The sequence below is a fragment of the Zalophus californianus genome, chromosome 6, assembly GCF_009762305.2.
Source record: "Zalophus californianus isolate mZalCal1 chromosome 6, mZalCal1.pri.v2, whole genome shotgun sequence".
Taxonomy (NCBI): Eukaryota; Metazoa; Chordata; class Mammalia; order Carnivora; family Otariidae; genus Zalophus; species Zalophus californianus.
The window spans coordinates 21,010,621-21,032,493 of NC_045600.1; the positions used below are offsets into that span (position 1 = coordinate 21,010,621).

General features: G+C 39.5%; 1 protein-coding gene across 2 annotated transcripts in view; it reads left to right on the plus strand.

Moving 5' to 3' along the window:
* The first annotated feature begins 3,500 nt into the window (after positions 1–3,500).
* The window catches only part of SEL1L (SEL1L adaptor subunit of ERAD E3 ubiquitin ligase), a 55,664-nt gene continuing 37,291 nt past the window's right edge, over positions 3,501–21,873 (plus strand). For both annotated transcript variants that reach the window (XM_027569832.2, XM_027569833.1), the window contains exons 1-3: positions 3,501–3,683; positions 8,893–8,930; positions 9,748–9,979. In XM_027569832.2, coding sequence (XP_027425633.1) covers positions 3,614–3,683; positions 8,893–8,930; positions 9,748–9,979 — 340 coding nt within the window. In that variant the 5' untranslated portion in view covers positions 3,501–3,613. The remainder of the gene's footprint in view (positions 3,684–8,892; positions 8,931–9,747; positions 9,980–21,873) is intronic.

Genomic DNA, 21,873 nt, shown 5'->3' on the forward strand with positions numbered 1-21,873 from the left:
ACAGTGAGTACATAAGTTTAACTGGGAATGTTGGCAGGAAACCACAAGGAATGTATGCCTGGACTAGATAAGGCCATGCAGAACTCACAACCTTTTCACTAATTAATCATCGTGCAATCTAGCAGTCTGAAAAAAATAAATTTGGTTTTCCTACACCGTGTTCTAGACCTGCTTTGGAGACTGAATTGCCCCAAAAAGTCAAGGTTCTATGAGTATTCTCCTAAGATATCCATTACTCATTGTTGGCTAAAGACAATAACTCTAGCAGCTCTAAACTTTTTTCATATTAAGGGAATAAAACTAATTTTATTAGTCTTTATACAAACTAATATTTTGATTTCCTTCTTTGCTTTGACCAAGCAATCAATAAGAAATAGTATCTGTAGAACATTCTATAATTAAAGAAGTACTTTTTTCCTCCATATCTCTTGAGATATGAACCTCACAACAGACCTGGTGAAGAGAATATTATTAATATACTTATTTTACAGAGGTGCAGAAGAGTGAAGTAAATTTCTCATATACTAGGGATGCAAACGTTCCTTAATATTTCCCTGTAAGATATTTTAAGATTAGACTTACAACTTGGGCTGCCTGGGTGGCTCAGGTGTCTGACTCTTGATTTCACCTCAGGTTGTGATCTCAGGATCATGAAATTGAGCCCCACATGGGTCTCCACACTCAGCACAGATTCTGCTTGAGATTCTCTCTCTCTCCCTCTTCCTCTGTCCCTCCCCCTGTTCTCACTATCTCTCTCTCAATAGATAAATAAAACCTTTTCTTGAAAAAAAAAGATTAAACTTAGATAGTAAGTACTTACAAAATCTTATTATTAAAATACTTCATAAGTAAGACATATCTATCAATTGACAAATTATCTAGTGCTAGTAGATGGCAAGTCCATTGCTATACACCTATATACTGAATTATGTAATTTTCTCTGGCCATAGAAAGTTTGCATCCCACTTAAAAGGCAAGTTTGTGAATGTTCTGTAAACACTTAGAGAAATAAAGAATAACGAGAACTGGCCTGGTCAGAGAAGAGGCTCAGCCAAGATGAAACAGAAGTGAAAATGGGAAGGATGCCATGCTTGTGGCTCAGAGAAAGCAAGGGCAGTAGGGAGAGGGTGAAGGAGCCTATGACAAGGCAAGAGTGTGTTCATGTGGATATCAGAAAAGCAGTCAGAGAAGTGGGAAATGCGTTCATGCAGCACTTAGCACAGGGCCTTAAATATAAGAAGCACTTGGGAAAGAAAAAGATGAAAAAACAAACTGAGTCTCAAGCAGTGAACATTCCCTAGTTTATCAATCAGATAATAACCGCTTATCTTGTAGAAGGCAGAAATTCTTCCCAGTACTTCCCCAAGAAAGGAGAACCGTCAGCCCAAGCTCCTATTTTGTCAGAAGTTCAAACGTTTTTTGATTCTATTACAAAGGCAGTCATTGAAAATTTTTGAATAGGAATTTTAATTTATTTTGAACTGAATTGAAATTTAATTTTAAAAGCAAAATTAATCTGGGTCTATGTGGTTTTGGTGAGAATGAAAAGAGAGTGAGGTTGGTGAATATAGCTAGAACTCAGGTGCATCAGGCAGGTAAGGGAAAGTGAGACCCCCAGTAGGGAAGTTTTCAATGAGAAAGAGAAAAATGCTCACAATGACAGGGGCACCTAGCCTGTAGAGCATGCAACTCTTTTTTTTTTTTCTTTTAAGATTTTATCTATGTGTTTGACAGAGAGAGAATACAAGCAGGAGGAGTGGCAGAGGGAGAAGAAAAAGCAGACTCCCCGCTGAAGAGAGAGCCTGACGTGGGGCTCCATCCCAGGACCCTGGGATCATGAGCTGAACCCAAGGCAGACACTTAACTGAGTGAGTCACCCAGACTCCCTGAGCATGCAACTCTTGATCCCGGGGTTGTGAATTCTAGTCCTACGTTGGCTGTAGAGATTGCTTAAAAAAATTTTTTTTAAAGTAATAATAAAAGAGTAATTATATAGCTCAAATTGTTAGGATGTGATGATTGATAAGATGAAAAAGGGAGAAAAATATACCAGAATTTACTCTATGATTTAAAGTCAAAGGAACTCTGAGGAAACACTGTTAGTGACAGAAATAGAGATGAATGCCAAGGAGGTAACAGGAGAATAACAGGACAATATTTTCCTTCATCCCCCCCGTCTGATGTGAATGTGGAACAGCAGTTAGCTTTTTGGGTTTTGCAGGGTTGTTTTTTGGTTTTTGTTTTTGTTTTGTTTTGTTTTGTTTAGCAGTTAGATTTTTATCCTCATCCTGAAAAAGAGGATTTTCTATCAAAAAAGAAGAAAATGCCTGGAGGTATTAATATATGTGGCCAGTGTGGACTTGTCCAGAACCCTGACCTCAAACTGAGCTGAGGACTGAGTTCAACTCAGGACTGAGCTGACGGTGGGTGGACAGAATTACACAATTTGATGAAGGGGCAGGAAAACCAAGCCACTGCCTGCTACCCAGTGGGAGCATGCCTAGAGGTGGTACTTAATACAAAAGACTATTTCGTTGTCTGCAATGCAATGGCCATCATCTTTGTCTCCAAATACATTACTCCAGCCTCCTGAACTCAGTCACCGAAGAAGAGAACAGTGTAACTCACAAAAAGAGAGGGATAAGGACAAGTGCTTGAAAGGGTTTTGGCAAAAACTGTTGGCACGTTTTCCAGATGATTATTACTTGGTGGCCCTCCTAAAAATGAATACTAGCATTGAAATGATCTGCACCGGATGCGGTTTATTTCCTTTTGTTTTATAAGGGAAAGGAGGAGGGGTAGTGAGTTCCATCCTGGTTTCCCTATATATGGCATTGTTTTATCTAAATTCAAAAAAAATACTTCGAACTCAGTCTAGATGTTGTATTTTTCGTAAGTGTTGATATCACTTTGTCCAATTCAAATTTTCTAAAAACAAAAAACAAAAAACAAAAAAACAAAGAGGAAGAAGAGCTTAACACATTACAAACTCTTAACCTTATAATGTGTGTTCCTTGATATATACATATGTGTTGGCTCAAAAAAAGAAAAAATAGGCTGTGGGTTGGTAGCCTTGAGCTAACGTCTAGCCGAGGTGTTACCTAAGTAAGTTCTCTTGACTGCAACAGCCACCTGCACTTTTTTAAATCTTGCTCCATGACGGGCTACGTTTTTCGAGACCACACTTCGAAAGAGGCCCATGAAGTGCATTGTGGGAATTGTAGTCCTGAGTTACTTTCTTTTCTTCCCGGCCCTGGACTCACGGTCTGTTTCCGGGATGGTTGAACCCAGGATCTACCAATTAGCTGGGGCCATGTCGTGAGGCCGTGGTCCAACCGGGAAAGCCGGTGTGGGAATATCGCAAAAATGATTGGCCAACGCCTGACCCTGGGGGCGGGGCAATAAGGTGGGCGGGAAGACTACGGGGATTGGGCACAGAGCCCGAGGCGGCGGGCGGGGATTGGCTCCGCACTAGGGCAGAGAGGCCTGGGAAGGGGCGGAGGAAGGAGACCAGAGCAGGAAGAGCAGCGGCGAGGCGGCGGCGGTGGCTGAGTCGGTGGTGGCAGAGGCGAAAGCGACAGCTCCAGGGGGTGGCAGCGGCCGCGAGAGCAGAATGCGGGTCCGAGTTGGGCTGACGCTGCTGCTCTGTGCGGTGCTGCTGGGCTCGGCCTCGGCATCCTCGGGTCAGTATCCGCCCCCTCGGACTGGAGGCCGATAGCCACCGCACCCCCCCCCCCCCCCCCGGCCTCCATCCCGGGGCAGGGCCGTGGGGGCTCAAGCTGGAGACTCCACTCTCTCTGGTCACACCTCGCACTAGCGTGTCACTCGCTGTCATTTCTCGGGGTTTGGCTGGCCTGGGCTAGAGGGGGTGTTTCGGGAGCTAGAAAGGGAGGAAGAGAAGGGGCGGTCACCCTGCCCACACCTCTCCTCACTTAACAAACTTTAAGCGACTCCTCGCGAATGAGGAATTGACTCTGTGGGAATGAATCCCGTCAGCTGGCTTAGATCCGCAGTGACACCTGAGCCTTACTGGAACTTCCTCAATTCTCAAACAGATTATGTGCTTGGGATTTGTAAATTAAGTAATGGACACACCTGGGGTTATCACTGAGCAGAGCCAGGTGCATCAAAACCGGGATGTTGACAGTGGTTTGGTGGATTTGCTTAGCACCTGAGGTGGCCCCTTGTCTCTTTGTCTATTTAAAAATGAAGACTTTTGATGTAACTGTGTCCACTCTTTATCCCTTTTTAGGAAATATTCCCGAGAAAGTGGTGTTTATCTCTGTCACAGTGTTTCTGAGTTGCCCCATGTTTGTTTAATGTAACTTTGTGATTTTTTTGAGAAAATCTCGGTCCCTATAAATTTAAAATGTATAGCAGCTGATTTTCATGTTTTGTATAGATATATAACTTCATGTGCTTTTGAATTGATTTTCCAGTTAGCAGATTAATACTATGGTTCTGAAATGTATTTTTCTTTTTTAATAGTTCAATCTGCCTACATCAGAAAACTTTTATTTTGAAAGTGTTGACAAAGAAGCACATAGTGTTTGTGAAGAAACAGTACAGTAAAGCTTTTGAATTTTAATCAGTTTAGTTAACAAGACAGCTGTTCTGTGGCTTTAAATTTTTTTGGAACAAAGCAGGGTATAAATGTCAACTCTCTCTCTTTTTTTTTTCCCAACAGAAAATTTCCCAGATGGCTATTTGAATCCCCAAATTATCTGTCCTAGTTGTAAGTCAATGCCATAACGTCATTCTGTTTCTAAAATAAGAGGTCTAAACCTAAAATTCTATCCATATTGTGGTTTGAGATACCATTTCAAAAGCAACAAGCATATGCTAGTTACTTTACTGCCAACATCATGCTTTGAGGTCTGCCTTCCCCCTTTTTAGTAATGGTTTGCATTCATGACCAAATCTCCAAAACTCTTCCTAACTCTTAAAGCACTGTTAGCAATTATTTGACCAAAGGAAGTATGAAATGAAACTGTTGATTGTAATGGATAGAGTACCTGATGGGCCATAGACCCCATGCATCAGAATTCCTCTTAGGAGTTTGTTAAACGTGCAGTTTTAGGTCTGGAACAGGTCGGGGCATCTGTAGTTCAACAAGCTTCACAAGTAATTCTTCACACTAAAGTGTAAGAATGACTCAAAGAACATAGTAAGTATCCCTCTGGATTCAATTTGCAGAATTTAAAGAAAATTAAAGCCCTACAAACATTTTCCTGTGTCTTCCGTTAACTAGATTTCATATACTTAAGAGCTTCAGGTCAGTGGAGATGGTACTTGAATAAGTCATTTAATCAACAGTTGGGATTCTTGGGATGTTGTAATAGCGGATTACTAACACTGAAGTGTTAAATCTTTGGATTGTGTTGATGTAAGCAGAGGACTGGGTTCGAAAAATGTCTGCTCTGATTTCCATCGTAGTGCCTGTGCCAAAGCATTTCTCTGGCAGAGGCAAAATCCATACTTAGCCAGAACTAAACAGCGGAGATGTGCATGCTGATAGGTAATAAAGGCACTACCGTGCTCACGTGAAGTGCAATCCTAGTAAAACACTTATGTGAGGTAAAGTTTTAGAAATTGAGTACATGGATTTTCAGTTGACTTTTTTTATTCATTAAATTGCTTATGTATAAAGTCAGCCTCAGTATTAGTTTAAAGATTTGCTCCTATTTAAAAATCAAGTCTTGGGCCATAATTTTGCATTGACTTAAAGTTTGAATGTTAGTGGTTACCAAAGCAAGTTGCATATTTACCAGGTACCATCAGCCAACAAAGGGAATCTTGATCCTATCACTGTTAGTAGCTGTTATTTCATATCTTGTTTTAGAGGCATATAAAAATACAACACTTTTACTCAATGTTTTCTTTTTCCTGTGATTAAAGGAGGAGGTTAAAAAGATATTTCTCCATTTCCTCAATAATGAAAAATGCTGTAAGTTTTCTCACTTAGAAATACTCATTTTCTTATTTTCAGCAGGAAGAGACAAATGGTTTGCTTTTTTTCTTTATGCCAAACAGTGTTACAGAATCTTTTAAATTAGGTCCACTGCTAAGTATTTCAGGTAATTAGTTCTATTATCAGAACTATTAATTAAATATATTATTTAATTATCTATTAAAAAAAAGTTCTATTATCAGATACTCAGTAAATTTCAGATTGCAGACAATGTTTAATTTCACTGTTCTTTTGTTCCTTAAAACATTGAGTCAACAGGACAGATGGTATTATTCTCTTGACAGGTTGAGAAGGAAGAGGCTGACCAAACTTGCTATATTGAACCATGTGTAAAAATTAATATATAATGAAGCCAGGTGTTGAACTTTGCTCTCCAGCCCTCAGTTTGGAGTAATTAAAAATCAGGAGTATTGTAGGATCTGCACAGATTCAGTGGTAAAGCAGAGAACAGGATGTCTGCTCTCTTTTCACCAAACTCTTAGGACTTTCTGTGTTTGAAGGTCTCTCAGTCTGTTTAGTTTACATGACAAATTGGAAAATGAATTTGTGATGATTACTTTTCCCTGAAAGAATATCCCTGGTACTTTTTGCAGTTTGGTTGGCTGATATAATAAAAATGAAAATTGGTCTTTTTCAGAGGAAAGTATACAGTTACTAACGTAATGTAAACCATTATATTTTGGATGTCATACTGTTGAATGAGAAATCTATAACTTTTCATTGAATTCTTTTGCATTTTTTTCTTGATGTCCGTGTTCTGCTAAAAGCATTTTCTTTTGTTTATGCATAACTTCAGTGTCTTTGTTACCTGACTACTACATATCAGAAGTTTCTAGATTATAAGCAACTTCTATAAAAGTGTTATGTGAATGGATATATCAGTGTGAAAGAGAAAATAGCTTATGCTTTAAGACTACCATCTGGAGTTGACTTTCCCAGTTTAGTAAATGAGAGAGAATTCTTTTATTTACCAGTAACCTTAGCATATATTCCTAGTTTGAGACAGAAGCATGATGCAATTCACGTGAAATAACCCTGATGTCACATGTTTCCATGTCTCTTGGAGTTCAAAAACACATTTTGCTATTCGAATGTGTAATAGCTTGTAGTGTCTCAAATGTATATGTCTTCAAATTTATTTATAGGTATCTGTGTTATATACTTATTTGCTGCATATGTGACCTGTTGTGAGAAGGTACTACATTTCATGATTTAGTGATTAGTGATTTAAGAGTTCTGGCTCATCTAAAGTTTGGGGATATACTGTATACATAATTTACACATTTAACATCGGTTCTTGATATATTAACTAGTTAATAATTTGTGATTATTTAAACACACCCATACATACAACTTTGATATATAATAGAGATGAATTTTTTTTCCTTTAGCCAAAGGTTTGCTGAGAATGGAATTTGAACCATATGTTAGAATTTGGGCTTTGGTTAAAACTTGTGAAGAAGTTAGCATGAAGGATGATTGTTAATTAAGTGCCATCACTACCTAGATGCTAATGGGTACTGTGGGACTAATACATGCTGTACCCTTCTCTTCCCTACCCATCAGAAATAAAACATATTTGGAAGGTAGTCTAAAAGTAGTAAATGTGAAACTAGCTATAGTTTACGTGTTCTTTGAATTGACAGCACTTTTCTTATATAGCAAAACCTCACTAGTAGACTAGTTTTCTCAAATATTCAAAGGAAACAAATACTATGAAATAGTGTTGTATATTTTATACATAATGAGTTGGTTGTACTTCTTAAAGTTAGCTCACTATTTTGATAATACAAGCTCCAAAGCATGTTTTTGTTATGCTTGAAAGAGTTAAGTTATGAATAATATTTAGGATGTAACCATATGAAGTAAAGATAAATGGCAACCATAACACCAAATTTTCTGGTAAAAAGCACAGGGTTTTATAGCATTTTGTCTTCTGATTAATTTCTCATATAGCTTCTGAGCTTATAACTGAAGCTCACTCCTGGATAAAATCAGATCATTTTAAGAGCAAGAAGGAAGCCTAGAGATCATCTAACAGTTGTTGTTGTTTCTAAACTGGTCAGGAATACAATGACCAAATGTATGTGTATGGACATTGTGTTCAATGTATTTGTGTAAGAACAAGAAAAAGAATAACAATTAGAACAGAAGTAATAGCAGAAAAACACAGAGTAATAGAAGGAAAATTAACATAATTGGACAAAGTCAAAGCAGCAGATAAGAATTTGGAAGAAAGGTGTAGCCAGGGGCTGGATTCATTGTTTATTTAATATGAGATACTGATTTCTTAATAAATCTCATGTGAGTGAGTACATGATGGCATGATGCTACTTTTTGCTTTTATCTGGTTAACTCTTCAGTAGAGTAGAACACAAATCCTAAATATCTTGGTCTGGCAAATCTGTCACATAATAATAATTGTTAGTGTCCATCTTTAGTAGTCTCAGTGAACAGTAAAATGCTAATCAGCACTAAAATAAGCTCTTTAACTCCAGATTCTGAGCAGGGGAAAATAATAGGTGGAACCCTGAACCACAAAATCAGAGATTGATTTTTATAAGTTTAGTAACTCAGTAGTAGACTAAATACGAACAGAAGAAATTGGATGGTATCTGAAGAATTGTCTGGTTTTGGTGGTGGTGGTAGTGGTGGTGGTGGTAGTCGGTCTTCTCACCTGAATAACAGATGAAGCTAGTGCCTTCCCTGGGGAAAGAGGAAGAACTACCCCCATCTCACCCCTTGTTTTCCTTTTACCTAATCTTTTCTGTACAGTTGTTGAATACAACCATTTTTTAGATAATTCTAGATATATTTATCAAGCGTCTGGTGATTATTTGTTGTATTTATCAAGTGCTCTAACAATACCTGTGATTTCCCAACAAGAAGGATGATGAAATTGTCTTAAAATTTCTTTACAGATGAAGAAGGCAGTCAGGATGAATCCTTAGATTCCAAGGTGTGTACAAAAATTTGCATTGGCCAGTATTTGATGCCCAATTTAAAAGCATGAATTATGTGTCTTAGAAAGGATATGAAATCTATCTTTTGAGCAACAGAATTGGATTAAGAAAAAAAAAACGTAGCTGGTATCAATACACTAGTTCTTCTGGGGGGGAATCACTGACCTGTAGGAGACAGAATAATAAATATTTTCATTCAGAGTGTTGGTTATTAGGTTTAATTTTAACTCGAATGTGCTGTGTGTGTAAGAGCCTGAAGGTAGTAACATTCTTACTGCCTAGTGAGAGATTGATTTTATTCCTTTTTTTTAATTTTTAGTTTTTTTAAATTTTGAAGACTTAACCTCTGCCATTTGTTTCCACTTCTGTCAATTTTTATAAATCTGTAGAGTTGATACACTTAAATTGGTTGAGTGAATAAGGCTGATGATGTATCCAAGGAGACCATTCAGTTATGATCTCTGATCTCTGGATTTGAGGGAATATAGATAAGAAACAGAAAGTTGTAGTACAGGGCTATCATAAGGGAAAGTATAAGCTATGTTGGGAGTTTGTAAGGGCTCCTAATCCAGGCTTCAGGAGTTAAGGAATGCTTATGGTGGCAAATAACATCTAAGTTGAAACTGGAAGAAAGAGTCAGGCTAGGCAAGTGATGAAGGCATGTGATGAACACATACCAAACTTAGAGAGATGAGCAAGTATGGCACATTCACAGCTGAAGGAGATATATCTGAATTAGTAAAAGTAATGGTCAAATTGGGTGGGAGACAGTCCTGATACTATTTGAAAACTAAAAATATTTTATATTTTCAGACTTCTTTGCCATCAGATGAGTCGGTAAAGGACCACAATGCAGCAGGCAGAGTAGTTGCTGGGCAGATATTTCTTGATTCTGAAGAATCAGAATTAGAATCACCAGTTCAAGAGGAGGAAGACAGCCTCAGGAGCCAAGAAGGGGAAAGTGTCGCAGAAGAAATCAGCTTTCTAGAATCTCCGAATCCAGAAAACAAGGACTATGAAGAACCGACGAAAGTACGGAAACAAGGTAGTCTGGACATTTTCCTTGCTTTTGCCTAATTTAGGAAGGAGACAACTGAAATTTTAAACAAGTGTAGAAAGATGCAGAAGTCTGGTTTTATTGACTGTGAACCACATATAATGTGTAGAGTGTAATAGTTTATTATTTTCTAGATTTTTATATATCACAGTTATTCACTTAACAGATTTGACCCAAGTTACATAAGCTGAATTTGATAATCAAAATTGCATTTGTATTATATTAATATCCTAAACATCTTCTTTTTGTACTCCAGTATGTAATTATCTGCCCAAGTGGTACACAAAATGGAAACTCAAGAAAGATTATCTAATATGCTGCTCTGGTTATTTTCAGAATTGTGTTAGGATTTTTACTACAATAACCTTCCCAATAACCCTAGGAAATTGACGTAGGTCTTTATCTAACTGAAGCTTACATAAACGTTGATCCCTTTCTGACTTTTACCTTCTTGACACCCTCTGTTTTTAAATTTAAAACTTGCTGTTTCTCATAATAGTGTGCTAAATACCTGTCTTTCTAAGAATTAATTATTAATCCACTCCGCCCTGTCCCACCAACCTTCTGTCATTTTGTTTATTATTTCAAAGATCACTACGATACCCACTTATTACTGTTACTAGCCACTTTTGGAAATTGATCCAGATTTTACCTTTCAAAAATATAATCTTTTTTCAAAATTAGAATTTTTTTTATTACAAATATCCATACCCATGAATAGAAAAACCATGTCTAAAAAAATTAAAAGTACTTTAATCCCATCAGCTAGACATCACAGCTATTAACATGATGGAGAAAACTCTTTTCAGGCTCTTCTCTAAATATATAGTTTTAAGAAGACTAAATTGGGTCAAAATGTATATGATATTTTACAGCCTGCGTTTTGTGCTTAACAGTTTGTCTTGAATATTTTCCCCTATCATTTAGTATTCTTTTACAATTTTATGGCTATAAAAAAATTTTTACAGCCCTTGGCTGGCTAATTCGGAGGAGCATGTGACTCTTGATCTTGGGGTCATGAGTCCAAGCCCCACGGTGGACATAGAGATTACTTAAGTAAATAAAACTTTAAAAATTGGCATGTAAATATACCATAAATTAGAAATAGATTGTTTACAATTTTTTTTACAAATTTTTTTTTTTGCTGAGAGATCATTTTAGATGTATCCTTGTGCACATTTATGAAAATTTTCTGAGGATTAGTTTTTTAAAGTAAATTTACTGGACTGAACGTAAAATTTTAAAAGACATTTGATCCCATACTGTTAAATTGTTCTTCAGAAAAGTAATTCTGCTTACTTCCTTTGAAACGACTCCTTTTCCTGTGCCTCAGCCAAGTATGTATTACCATTTTTAAATTTTTGCCAAATATTATATTTTAATTTGTTCTTTTTTATTTTTTTATGAGGGAGACTTCAAAATGTTCACAAAAGTGGAGGGTGTAATGACCCCCTTGCCCATCACCCAGGGTCAGCGGCCATCCACACTCTTACTCTTGCTGCATCACTGCCACCCCATACGAATCTACTCTTTTCTTTCTTAGAGTATTTACAGCAAATTCCATGTTATTTCACCTGTGTATGTATCTCTAAAAATACAGCTTTTTTTTCCCCAACAAACTCACAGTGCTATTATACCCACAAAATTAACGATTATTCTTTAATCACCCAATCCCCAGTCTCTCTGCAGTTTTCCCTGTTGGTTCAGATATCTTTTTAGAACTGATTTGTTTGAGTGAGTATCCACACTTAGATGTTAGGTTTTTCTTAATCTATAACAGTTCTCTATCCCTTGTTTTTTATTTCATTTTATTTGGTAAAGAAATAATGTCCTTTGTGCTATCCAGTGTCCCACATCTACATCTAACTGGTCATATCCTTGTAATGTCATTGAACTTGTTCCACCATCTGCTGTCTAGTCTGTAAACTGGAAGTTAATTCTAGAGGCTGAGTAGATTTAGCTCTGGTTTTTTATTGAGATTATCTCATAGAGTACTGTGTACTTCCTATTACATTACATCCGGAGGCATAGAGTATCTGATTGTCCCACTTCTAGTAATTGATCAGTGAAGCTGGGTGGTGTCAGTCTGATCCAGCCATTCAGAAGTTCCTCACTAACCTTTCACCTAGAGATTGTGACAACCGTTTGGTTTGTTGTCTGGACCCATTATTTCACTAGGAATTGCAAAGTGATGGCTTTCTAATGTATAATTCCTCCTGCCTTTGTTACCTGGGATTATTTTATAAAGAAAAACTTCCCCTCATCAACTATTTGGTTACCCTGAAACACAGTCCTTACAAGCAGGATAGATGCTTGGTTCTTGCCCTTGAAATATTTTCAAATAATTTGGTGCTCTAGCAACCTCCAAAGGAGGCCAGTAAGTACATTTTTGTTTGTTTGTTTCTGTTTGCTTTGCTTCTGAGCATCATTCCAGATCCATGGGTTTCACATATGTTTGCTTCACGCAATTGCAGTCCTTCTTTTTCATTGCTCACATTATCCCATTTTTGCATACTGAGAGTCCCTTTAAGTCCATTCTTTTGGACTAATCATAGGTGACTTTTTTTTTGTCTCTTTTTCTTTTTAATTAATTAATTTTTTTTTTGATGTAGTGTTCCATGATTCATTGCTTGCGTATAACACCCAGTGCTCCATTCAACACATGCCCTCTTTAATACCCATCGCCATGCTAACCCATCCCCCCACCCCCCTCCCCTCTAGAACCCTCAGTTTGCTTCTCAGAGTCCACAGTCTCTCATGGTTTGTCTCCCCCTCTGATTCCCCCACTTCATTTTTCCCTTCCTACTATCTTCTTTTTTTTTTTTTTTTAACATATAATGTATTATTTGTTTGAGAGGTACAGGTCTGTGATTCATCAGTCTTACACAATTCACAGCACATACCCTCCCCAATGTCTATCACCCAGCCACCCCATCCCTCCCACCCCCCACCACTCCAGCAGCCCTCTGTTTGTTTCCTGAGATTAAGAATTCCTCATATCAGTGAGATCACATGATAACATGTCTTTCTCTGATTGACTTATTTTGCTTAGCATAATATCATAGGTGACTTTTAAACTTGTTTCTTTTCAGGCAAGATGGGATGTCTTAAATTCATCTTACACGTTTCCTAATCCAGAAATGAATCAGCCATTTCTCAAAAAACAAAAACAAAAACAAATTTCTTTTAGTGGGAAATTGCATTTAGACACTACAATCTAGGCACCAGGGACATGCATTGCAACTGACTTGTCAGTACTGTCAGTACTTTTTGGTGAATATGGTTAGGAAATGTATCATTCATCCTGGTTCTTCCAGTTCGAATTAAATATTGTGAGAAAACCCAGTAGGTCAGATTGACAAATTGTGAACTCACAAGACTCAGAGATCTTACCCAGTACCAAACTTGACTAATATCTTCAGAGATATAATTATCATAAGACACAGGTAAAATGTCAAAAGTCCGTGACTGCCAGGGCTACTGCCAGGTCCTGCTTACCTCGATTAGGATGCACCCTGGCCCAGTAATTATAATTTTTTATTTTCTCAGTCACCCCCTACTCTCATCCAGACCTTTTTCTTGGAAGGGTTCTTCTCTGTAAGAGGGGCAAAACATCTTCACAGAAAATATTTCAAGGGCAAGAACCAAGCATCTCTAAATGATGCATATGGAATGTCACTTCCATGAAAGGGAGCTATTTCCATTACAAATTATCTCCAGGTTATTCCCTGATAATTGTATAGCTTGTGTGATGTTTTCTAGGAAGTAATTCCTCATAAGTACATACATCCCAGGTTTATGTACAGTGAGCAGTCTAGACACACCATATCCATCCTGCTAAAGCGTTCCATAGGTAAGGAGAACCCTCCTGGGAGTAAATACCTTTAGAGTGTTGGCGAGGAGGCCTTTGATCAGCATGTTTCTAACATGATTTGATCATGTCACCTCTCTCTCTGTTTATATATAACATAAGTTACATATGTGTGGCCTTAAGTGTGTGCAGTCCCAACTACATTAGAATTGGGTAATACGACATTTGCTTCTAGACTTGCTTCCTTTATTGGCCTCTCATCCATATCTCTGCTATATTGATCTTCCTAAAACCCAAATTTGATCCATAACTCACCTATTTACAACCCTTCATTATCTCCCTATTTGCCTGTGAGATGAAGCACAAACTCCTTAGCATGATTTCCAAAGCCTTCTGTGTGCGGCATTCCTGCTGGCCTCTGTGACTTCATCTCCTGCAGCTCTGCCCAAGACCCTCTTACAGCTATATCAAACTCTTCACCAATCTTCAAATACACCATGCAGTTTATGCCTCTAGGTCTTTGTACAAGTTCTTCCTGCTGTTTGGAATACCTTCCTCAACCCCTTGCCCAAGATTATCGTATTTCCACTCATCCTTAAAGATGAACGTAAGTTTCTCCTTTCTGAAGCAGATCTGAACCACCCAAGGGCAGTTAAGAGTCTCATATCTTTAAGAACTTCCTGCTTGGTGTCCCTGCTTTCCCCCTTTTCCCCCTTATGGCAGTTGTCTTAGCAGCAGCCAGACCAGTATTCCTTCCAGTTCAGAGCCTCCAGTGGCTTCCTGTCACATTCACAATAAAGTCTAAACAAGGCCTTAAATGATCAAGTGCTTCCTATCTCTCTGACTTCATCTTCTGCCAGTTCCCTTCACTCACATGACTCCAGCCACACTTGCCTTCTTGCTGTTTGTTGACTGTTTCACACTTATTTCCGGCTGTGTCTGGGATCCCCAAGACCACACTTGCAGCTCGATGATTCTCCATGAGACTCTCAGGACTGAGCATGTAGTCATATTTAGGGCTATGATTTATTACAGCAAAAGAACACAAAGCAAAATCAATAAAGAGAAAGATACATGGGTGAAGTCTGGGGAAAACTGGATGCAGGCTTCCAAAGGTCCTCTCTCTGGGGAGTCACACAGAACATATTTAATTTCCCCAGTAACAAGTTGTGACAACATGTGTGACATGCTGTCTACCAGGGAAATCGATTAGACACCTAATACCTGGAGTCGTCGTAGGGGATTGGTCATGTAGGCAGTCTGTGCCTAGCACATACCAAAATTGCAGACTTGCTCAGGGAAAGCAGGTGTTGACCATAAACCATATTGTTTGTACAGTTGGGATGAGTCACTCATAACAGGGTAGTGGGAACCCTTCCAAAATCTTAAGTTCCCAGACACCAGCCAAGGGCTAACCTTATAAGCCTTTTCAAGGACAGAAGTTTAAGCCTGCTATGTGAACTCTTCTCTGCACAGTCTACCTCGTTGGTCATTGGCTATCTTGTCTTTATGGCAAAGTTAGTCTCAGTAAGACCTGGACAGTAGAGTGAGACCAATCTGCAGTATTGATTTCAGTTTTGCCCTTCATGAGCCCTGCACTTAGCCAATTAACAAGTCCCATTAATCATAAAGGCCAGATGGCTTCCTCCTTAAATATCTATATTAACCTTTTTTACCTAGCCTTAAGTCATCAGTTCAGGCCCAGCACAACTGGCCAGTAAGTTGAAACTGAGACGGTGTTGTGATAGGGTGCACATACAGAACGATAGTCCCAGAGGGCACGTGTGGTAACCCTGGAAACAAAGACTTTACCATCATTGGGTCGACCCAAGCAAGACATAGGTTAGGCAGGATGATGTGGCCTCCTGCCCTGGGCATCTTGTCCTAAGGTTTCCAATCCAAGTAATTTAGTTCAGTTTTTAGTGTCAGAGGGACTGCCAGTCAGTTCCAAACAGTTTTGTTGTCCGTGACACCAGTTCATCTACCTCATGAGTGTGGACAACATCTGGAGGTTTTCTGCATGGCAAGTGCAGGGGCTGGGCCACCTCCTGCTGCCTCATAGTTAGCCCTGTCTGGTATGAGCACAGGCTCCGCAGTCTGAACAGCTCGGAAAGGTGCATGGAGAGTTTTCCTTCAGGAAGGGGAAGAAGCTTCCAGGAATAGTTTCAAAAAACACCATCATTTCTTCTCCTCTCACTTGTGCCTCTCCAGATGCGGGGGTTTCAGTTTATTTTCCTTGGTTGTTACAAAATCAGTATTTGCATTCAGTAATTATAATTTTTTATTTTCTCAGTCACCCCCTACTCTCATCCAGACCTTTTTCTTGGAAGGGTTCTTCTCTGTAAGAGGGGCAAAACATCTTCACAGAAAAGCCTTTTTATACAGCTGAACCAGAAAAACATCATGTTCAAAATTGGTCAGGACAAAAATCCTGAATTTTCAAAAAATTTCAAAATGGGTTTACGTCACCTCCCACCTCTTTCACCCTGATCACTTATCCAGTAAGCGGCCTACAAAAGATCAGCCCCTCTCTGAGGACATCTGCATTGAATAATCAGATTGCACTAAGGCGTGTGCATGAGAGAGAGAGAGAGGCGAGGGAAGCAGTCAGATCATCAGTCCCTTGTTGGAGATGGCATCTTATCAGGAGAGCCAGGCACAAGTTAAGACCTGCTCCACAGGGGCTGGAAGTCCCTCTATCACTCGACCTGTCAGGAGCAAATAGAGGATCACAGTCCCTGTGATGTATCCTCTCCCAAAGGACAGCTTCGGACAACAGTCACAAGTTAAGAATGTGGTCAGTCTCTGTATCAGAAATACACAGCCAGTCAGCAGCTTGATTTCAGATGGTCCCATCAGAGAACAAGCCCTTTCCTGTGAACATTTGTCTGTGACCCAGACAATCCAGCCAGGCATCCGTGATTTTCCTCATAGTATGGGGCCCCACAGAGAGGTGGCCTGATATGCAGAGGCCACAGCGTCTGAGTTCTGTTTATTGAGCCTTTGGCTGCTCTCGGTTAGGTCCAGCTCACACCGAGGCCCGAAGCCTGTCCCAGATAGCATCAGGTTTTAGCTTCCAATCAAGTTCAAGCAAATAGGATCTGTGAATTCAGGATTTTTAAAAAGCCAGAGGCTTTTTTTCAGCTGCAAAGGTGCTGCAGGGCCAGAAAGTCCCAAGTAGCATGCAAGGCCATGCCATACCTTTTGTCTTGTCAGTCTTGGGCTCGCACTAGCGTACACAAGCTCACTCGCTCTCCCTCCCTCCCTCCCTGCACACACATATGCACACACACACACACACACAGGCATGCACATCAGGCTCTAAGGTCAGACCTCTACCTTCAGAAGCACTCACTAGCCAACTAAGACCTACTCTTTAGAGCTTCAAAAGTGTGTTTCCACCTGTGGATCACCTTTTTCTTATTGTTTCCCTTTTTACAGAGACTCCACTAAGCAAACATCCTTATTTTCCATAGCAAAACCTAGAAATTACAGAGACTTGTTCTGTTTCCAATACTCAAGCATTTAAATTCCAACCCGCCCACTGGTGGCAAAAAGCAAGGAAGTTTGTCCCACTAACACATTTCTTTTTTGTGGCTTCCCCTGATCAGGATGATTCCTCAGGCATGTATGGAATTATAAGCGTTTAACATTATGTACCAATTTTTTTCATGCATCCAGTTGTGATAGCCACGAAATACAAAGCCACTAAAAGAATCCTTTTTTTTTTCTTATTGCAAGTTTACTTGAACTGCCAGGAAGTAAATTCATCATTTGTTAACGTTACAGCTACCAGGGAAGATCCTGGCTGGAATGCAGGGGAGGAAGGGGAGTGGGGGAGGCCGCGGCAAGAGCAGCTAGACTGAAAAAACAAACAAACAAACAAACTGCTGGAGTGCAGCCTTCTTCCCTTTTCTTTCTGCTTTATCTGAAATTTTGCTTCAGCCCTTGTGATGTGGGAAACAAAAGGAAAAGAAAAATTAAATTTCCTCACTACTTAACAGCCCATTCACAAGCCCTTAAAACAGGCAGAGTGACACTCTTCTAGAACTCAGCTGTCTTGGTGTTAATACTTTGCTAAGGGCAAAAGGCAATCTTAGCCCAACCCTCCAGGATCCTGTAAGTCTGCTTTAACATTTAAAAATTCCTTTGGAAACTTCCTTTATCTCTATCCCTCAAGATGCATGTTGGCAATCATCGCCCAAGCATAGGGCCCACCGATATACATCTGAAGGGTCTCATGACTAAGGTTTTATTAGACGGTAATAAATGACCTTCTCCCAACAATAGCCAGCTCCCTCAAGGTCCTGGAAACGTTGCTTCCAAAATTCCTTAGAGACTTAGGCTGTCCCTAACCGCCCCCCCCCCCAACTTGAAAGTTGGGCTATAATCAGCCACTCCTCATAATGCCAGTGCAGCTCTTTCCTGTCCTGTCCCTGCGCTTTAATAAAACCACTTTTTTGCACCAAAGACGTCTCAAGAATTCTTTCTTGGCCGTCGGCTCCGAACCCCAACATCATTTCTACATCATTAGGACCTAGTTTTACTCGCCTTACCCCCATCCTGCTCCTCTACCTCACTTGGAGCAGAGAGCACTGTAAATTGATAACATTTTTGGCCCATTCACCTTTGGGAATTTGGAGGCCCTTTCTCCTATCTGGAGGAGAAAATAAAACCCAAAGACATCACTTTAGCCACCATGGCCAAAAGCAACTAGCCTGCTCTCCCAGAGTTGGATCTGTCATTTTCCGGTTCCACAAGTAACTGTTACCTCTCACAACAGTTAGGAGCTCAGCTGCTGCTGCATACCATGGATGACCCTGTAACTACCTGGCCACCGAAGATTCATCATACCCTGTCCCCTACCCTTCCTTTCCCAAACAGTAATTTCACCATGTTTAGGTGAGTCAGGGTCATCCTAGCTAATCCTACTTCTGATGCCAACTGACTTCAGGGGTCCCCAAGACTTCCCCAGGGTCTATGATTTGCTGGAGGACTCAGCATGGAGCTGTACTCACAGCTTTGGGTTATCGTAGCAAAAGGATACAAAGCAAAATCATCATGGGGCGAAGTGCAGAGGACACAAAATGCAAGTTTCCAGCAGTCGTCTTCCAGGGAATCATAGAGGATGTACTTAATTCCCTTAGCACATGTGACAACACATGAGAAATGTTATTTTCTAGGGGAGCTCATTAGAGACCCAGTGCTTGGAGTTTTTAATGGAGACTAGTCATATAATCACTCTTGGCCTGGCATGTACCAAAATTGCAGAAGGAAAACACATGTTGAGGGTAAGCCACATTGTACAGTTTTGGTACAGTGAGTCACTACTATTAGGGTAGTGGGAACCCTCCCAAAATGTAAGTTCCCAGATTCTAGCCAAGGGCCCACTTTTCAAAGGATTAACAGGTATGCCTGTGATAACTATTTTCTGCACATCATCCCAGTAAACTTTTTGAAAATGAATGAATAAATGACCATCAGGAGGGGAAATTATTACATTGTGGTGTTTCCTATTGTAGAATACTCATAGTTGTTTTAAAAGGGGCATTATTATTGCAGATAACAAAACCCATCAAATAGTGGCAAAAGCAGAGGTTTATTTTGGTTCCATAGTTCAGGACTCTTGCCATCAAGGACTCCAGCTCCTTTCTCTTCTATTCAGTTTCCTTAGTAAATTAGCTTCATCTTCATGTTTGTTCCATGTGGTCACACCTGGTGATGGCTGTACCTCCAGGTCCTGGGTCCTCAGGAAGAACTGATAACCTGCATCAGAAGGGCAGGAGCCTCCCCCAGGAGTCACTAGTAAAACTACCAAGAAAATCACTTCATCATCCCTAGCTCTACAGAAGGTGAGGAAAGGGTTAAGAATTGACAACCAATCTACAGTCTGCCACCTGGAACAATGATAGTGTTAAGTGAAATGTCACACTGCAAAAAATTCACTTAGTATGATCCTTGTATTGGTCAGGGTTCTCCAGAGAAAGAGAACCAAAGGCTGTCTGCTGGCAGAATTACTTCTTGGTCAAGGGAGATCAGTCTTTGTTCTGTTGGACCTTCAACTAATTGAATGAGGCCCGCCCACGTTATGGAGGGTAGTCTGCTTTACTCAGAGTCCATTGACTTAAATGCTAATATCCTCCCCGAACACCTTCACGGAATCCGGAATAATGTTTGACCAAATATCTGGGCACTGTGGCCCAGCCAAGTTGACACAATTAACCATCACAGGCCCAAGGGAATTTATGGTGGTAGCTAAAGATGACAGTAATTTTTCTTTAATTTTGTATACTTTCCTATTGCTTGGATTGTCTTTGCTGCAATAAACATGTTATCCAGATAGTCATAAAAATTAGAAGAAAAATTAAGTCAAATAATGAGCCTCTTGCTCTGTTTTGAGTAGCACAAAAGGAACTGAGTTTAAACTTAACTAAATCATGCTTAAATTGGGTTCTGAAATTAGCAAGTTAGTTGAGTAATAAGATGGCATTGCTACCTCATTGTCACTTGCATGGGTGTGGCTGGGAATAAACAAACCTTAATTTAGTGATGAGATTTAACAGAGGATAAACGGTTAAGGAAACAGGCCATTCCCTACAACAGGTGCTGACTTTAATGAAAAGATTTTGTTTCTTTTATTTTGTACGGTTGTACAAGAAATTATTTGTGCAAGAAAACTCCTTTAGGAGACCATCCTTGTGGAAAAGTACACCACCAGGAGCATTTGAAACTCTAAGAACAATCTTTAAAGCCATTATTCAAAGAAGCTCACTCTTCTTAAATAGCAGTTTTCCTGAGCAAGTTTCACCGTGTCTGGTTTCTGATAGTGCCTGTCACTTAAGTGTCATGAAGCTTGTCACTTTCTTCTGGGCACATGGGCCAGCGCTTCTCTTTTTACTTTAAAATGATTAGTTATTTCTCACAGAGAAGTGAGCTTGTAAACTCTGATCTTAATGTTTTGTTCATTCTTCATATTACTACATTTCATTCTTCTTCTGAAAATTAGGTTTTATTCTTTAAAGCAAGGCTTCCCAGGGGCGCCTGGGTGGCTCAGTCATTAAGCGTCTGCCTTCGGCTCAGGTCATGATCCCAGGGTCCTGGGATCGAGGCCCGCATCGGGCTCCCTGCTTGGTGGGAAGCCTGCTTCTCCCTCTCCCACTCCCCTTGCTTGTGTTCCCTCTCTCACTGTGTCTCTCTCTGTCAAATAAGTAAAATCTTTAAAAAACAGAAAACAAGGCCTCCCTGCATATAGTCCGCTTGTTTCTCCTTCCTTCCCTCATTAACATATGTAATTTCTCAACTGTCGTTAGTAATTCTCAGCACTGAGTGAAAGTAATCTCTTGTAGCAAATTATATAACATTGGTATCTTCCCAAAGAGATTGCTATCCCATATTTCCACAATAAATACCTCTTTATTTGGCCTATACCATTTGCTTTATCTCGGGTATAATTTACTTTGAATCATCTGTTCTTATGTTTTGTTCTTAAAACTTTGGGGATTTTTGCTGATGGTTGGTTGAGTTTTTATCTTGGTGTTGACTAAAATTGATGAACGCTGTACGACAGTTGGTGAGGTTGATAGCTTTTTAACATTAAATGATTGTATTTCAACTACTTTCTACTACAAATACATTTTACCAAAATGTTACTTACCATTGTATGTTTAGAAGTACAAAATTGCTTCAAACAAGCAGCATGATTTTCTTATTAACAGAACACTCATCTAAACTTAGAGGTACAATATCAGACTTTTTTGGCAGTGTAAAAGCTCCTAAGATGAGAAATTTGCACAGCTAATTAGTCCCTTGCCTTTGTTTTTATGGATCATGAAGTTGACTTTTTGGGTTTTTTTTTGTTTGTTTGTTTGTTTTACCATTAGAAAATGAGGAAAAGATAGTGTCACAATTCCAGGACATTTTATTCAGTTCATATGGCAACGTTTACACTGTTCCCTCTCTCTTGGATTCTTTCCATAGCATCAGACATCCTGTAATAGCTTATATTTTAAAAACCAAAACCCCCTCCAGCAACCACCCTGCTTCCCTACACCCCTTTAATAGTATCGTTCTT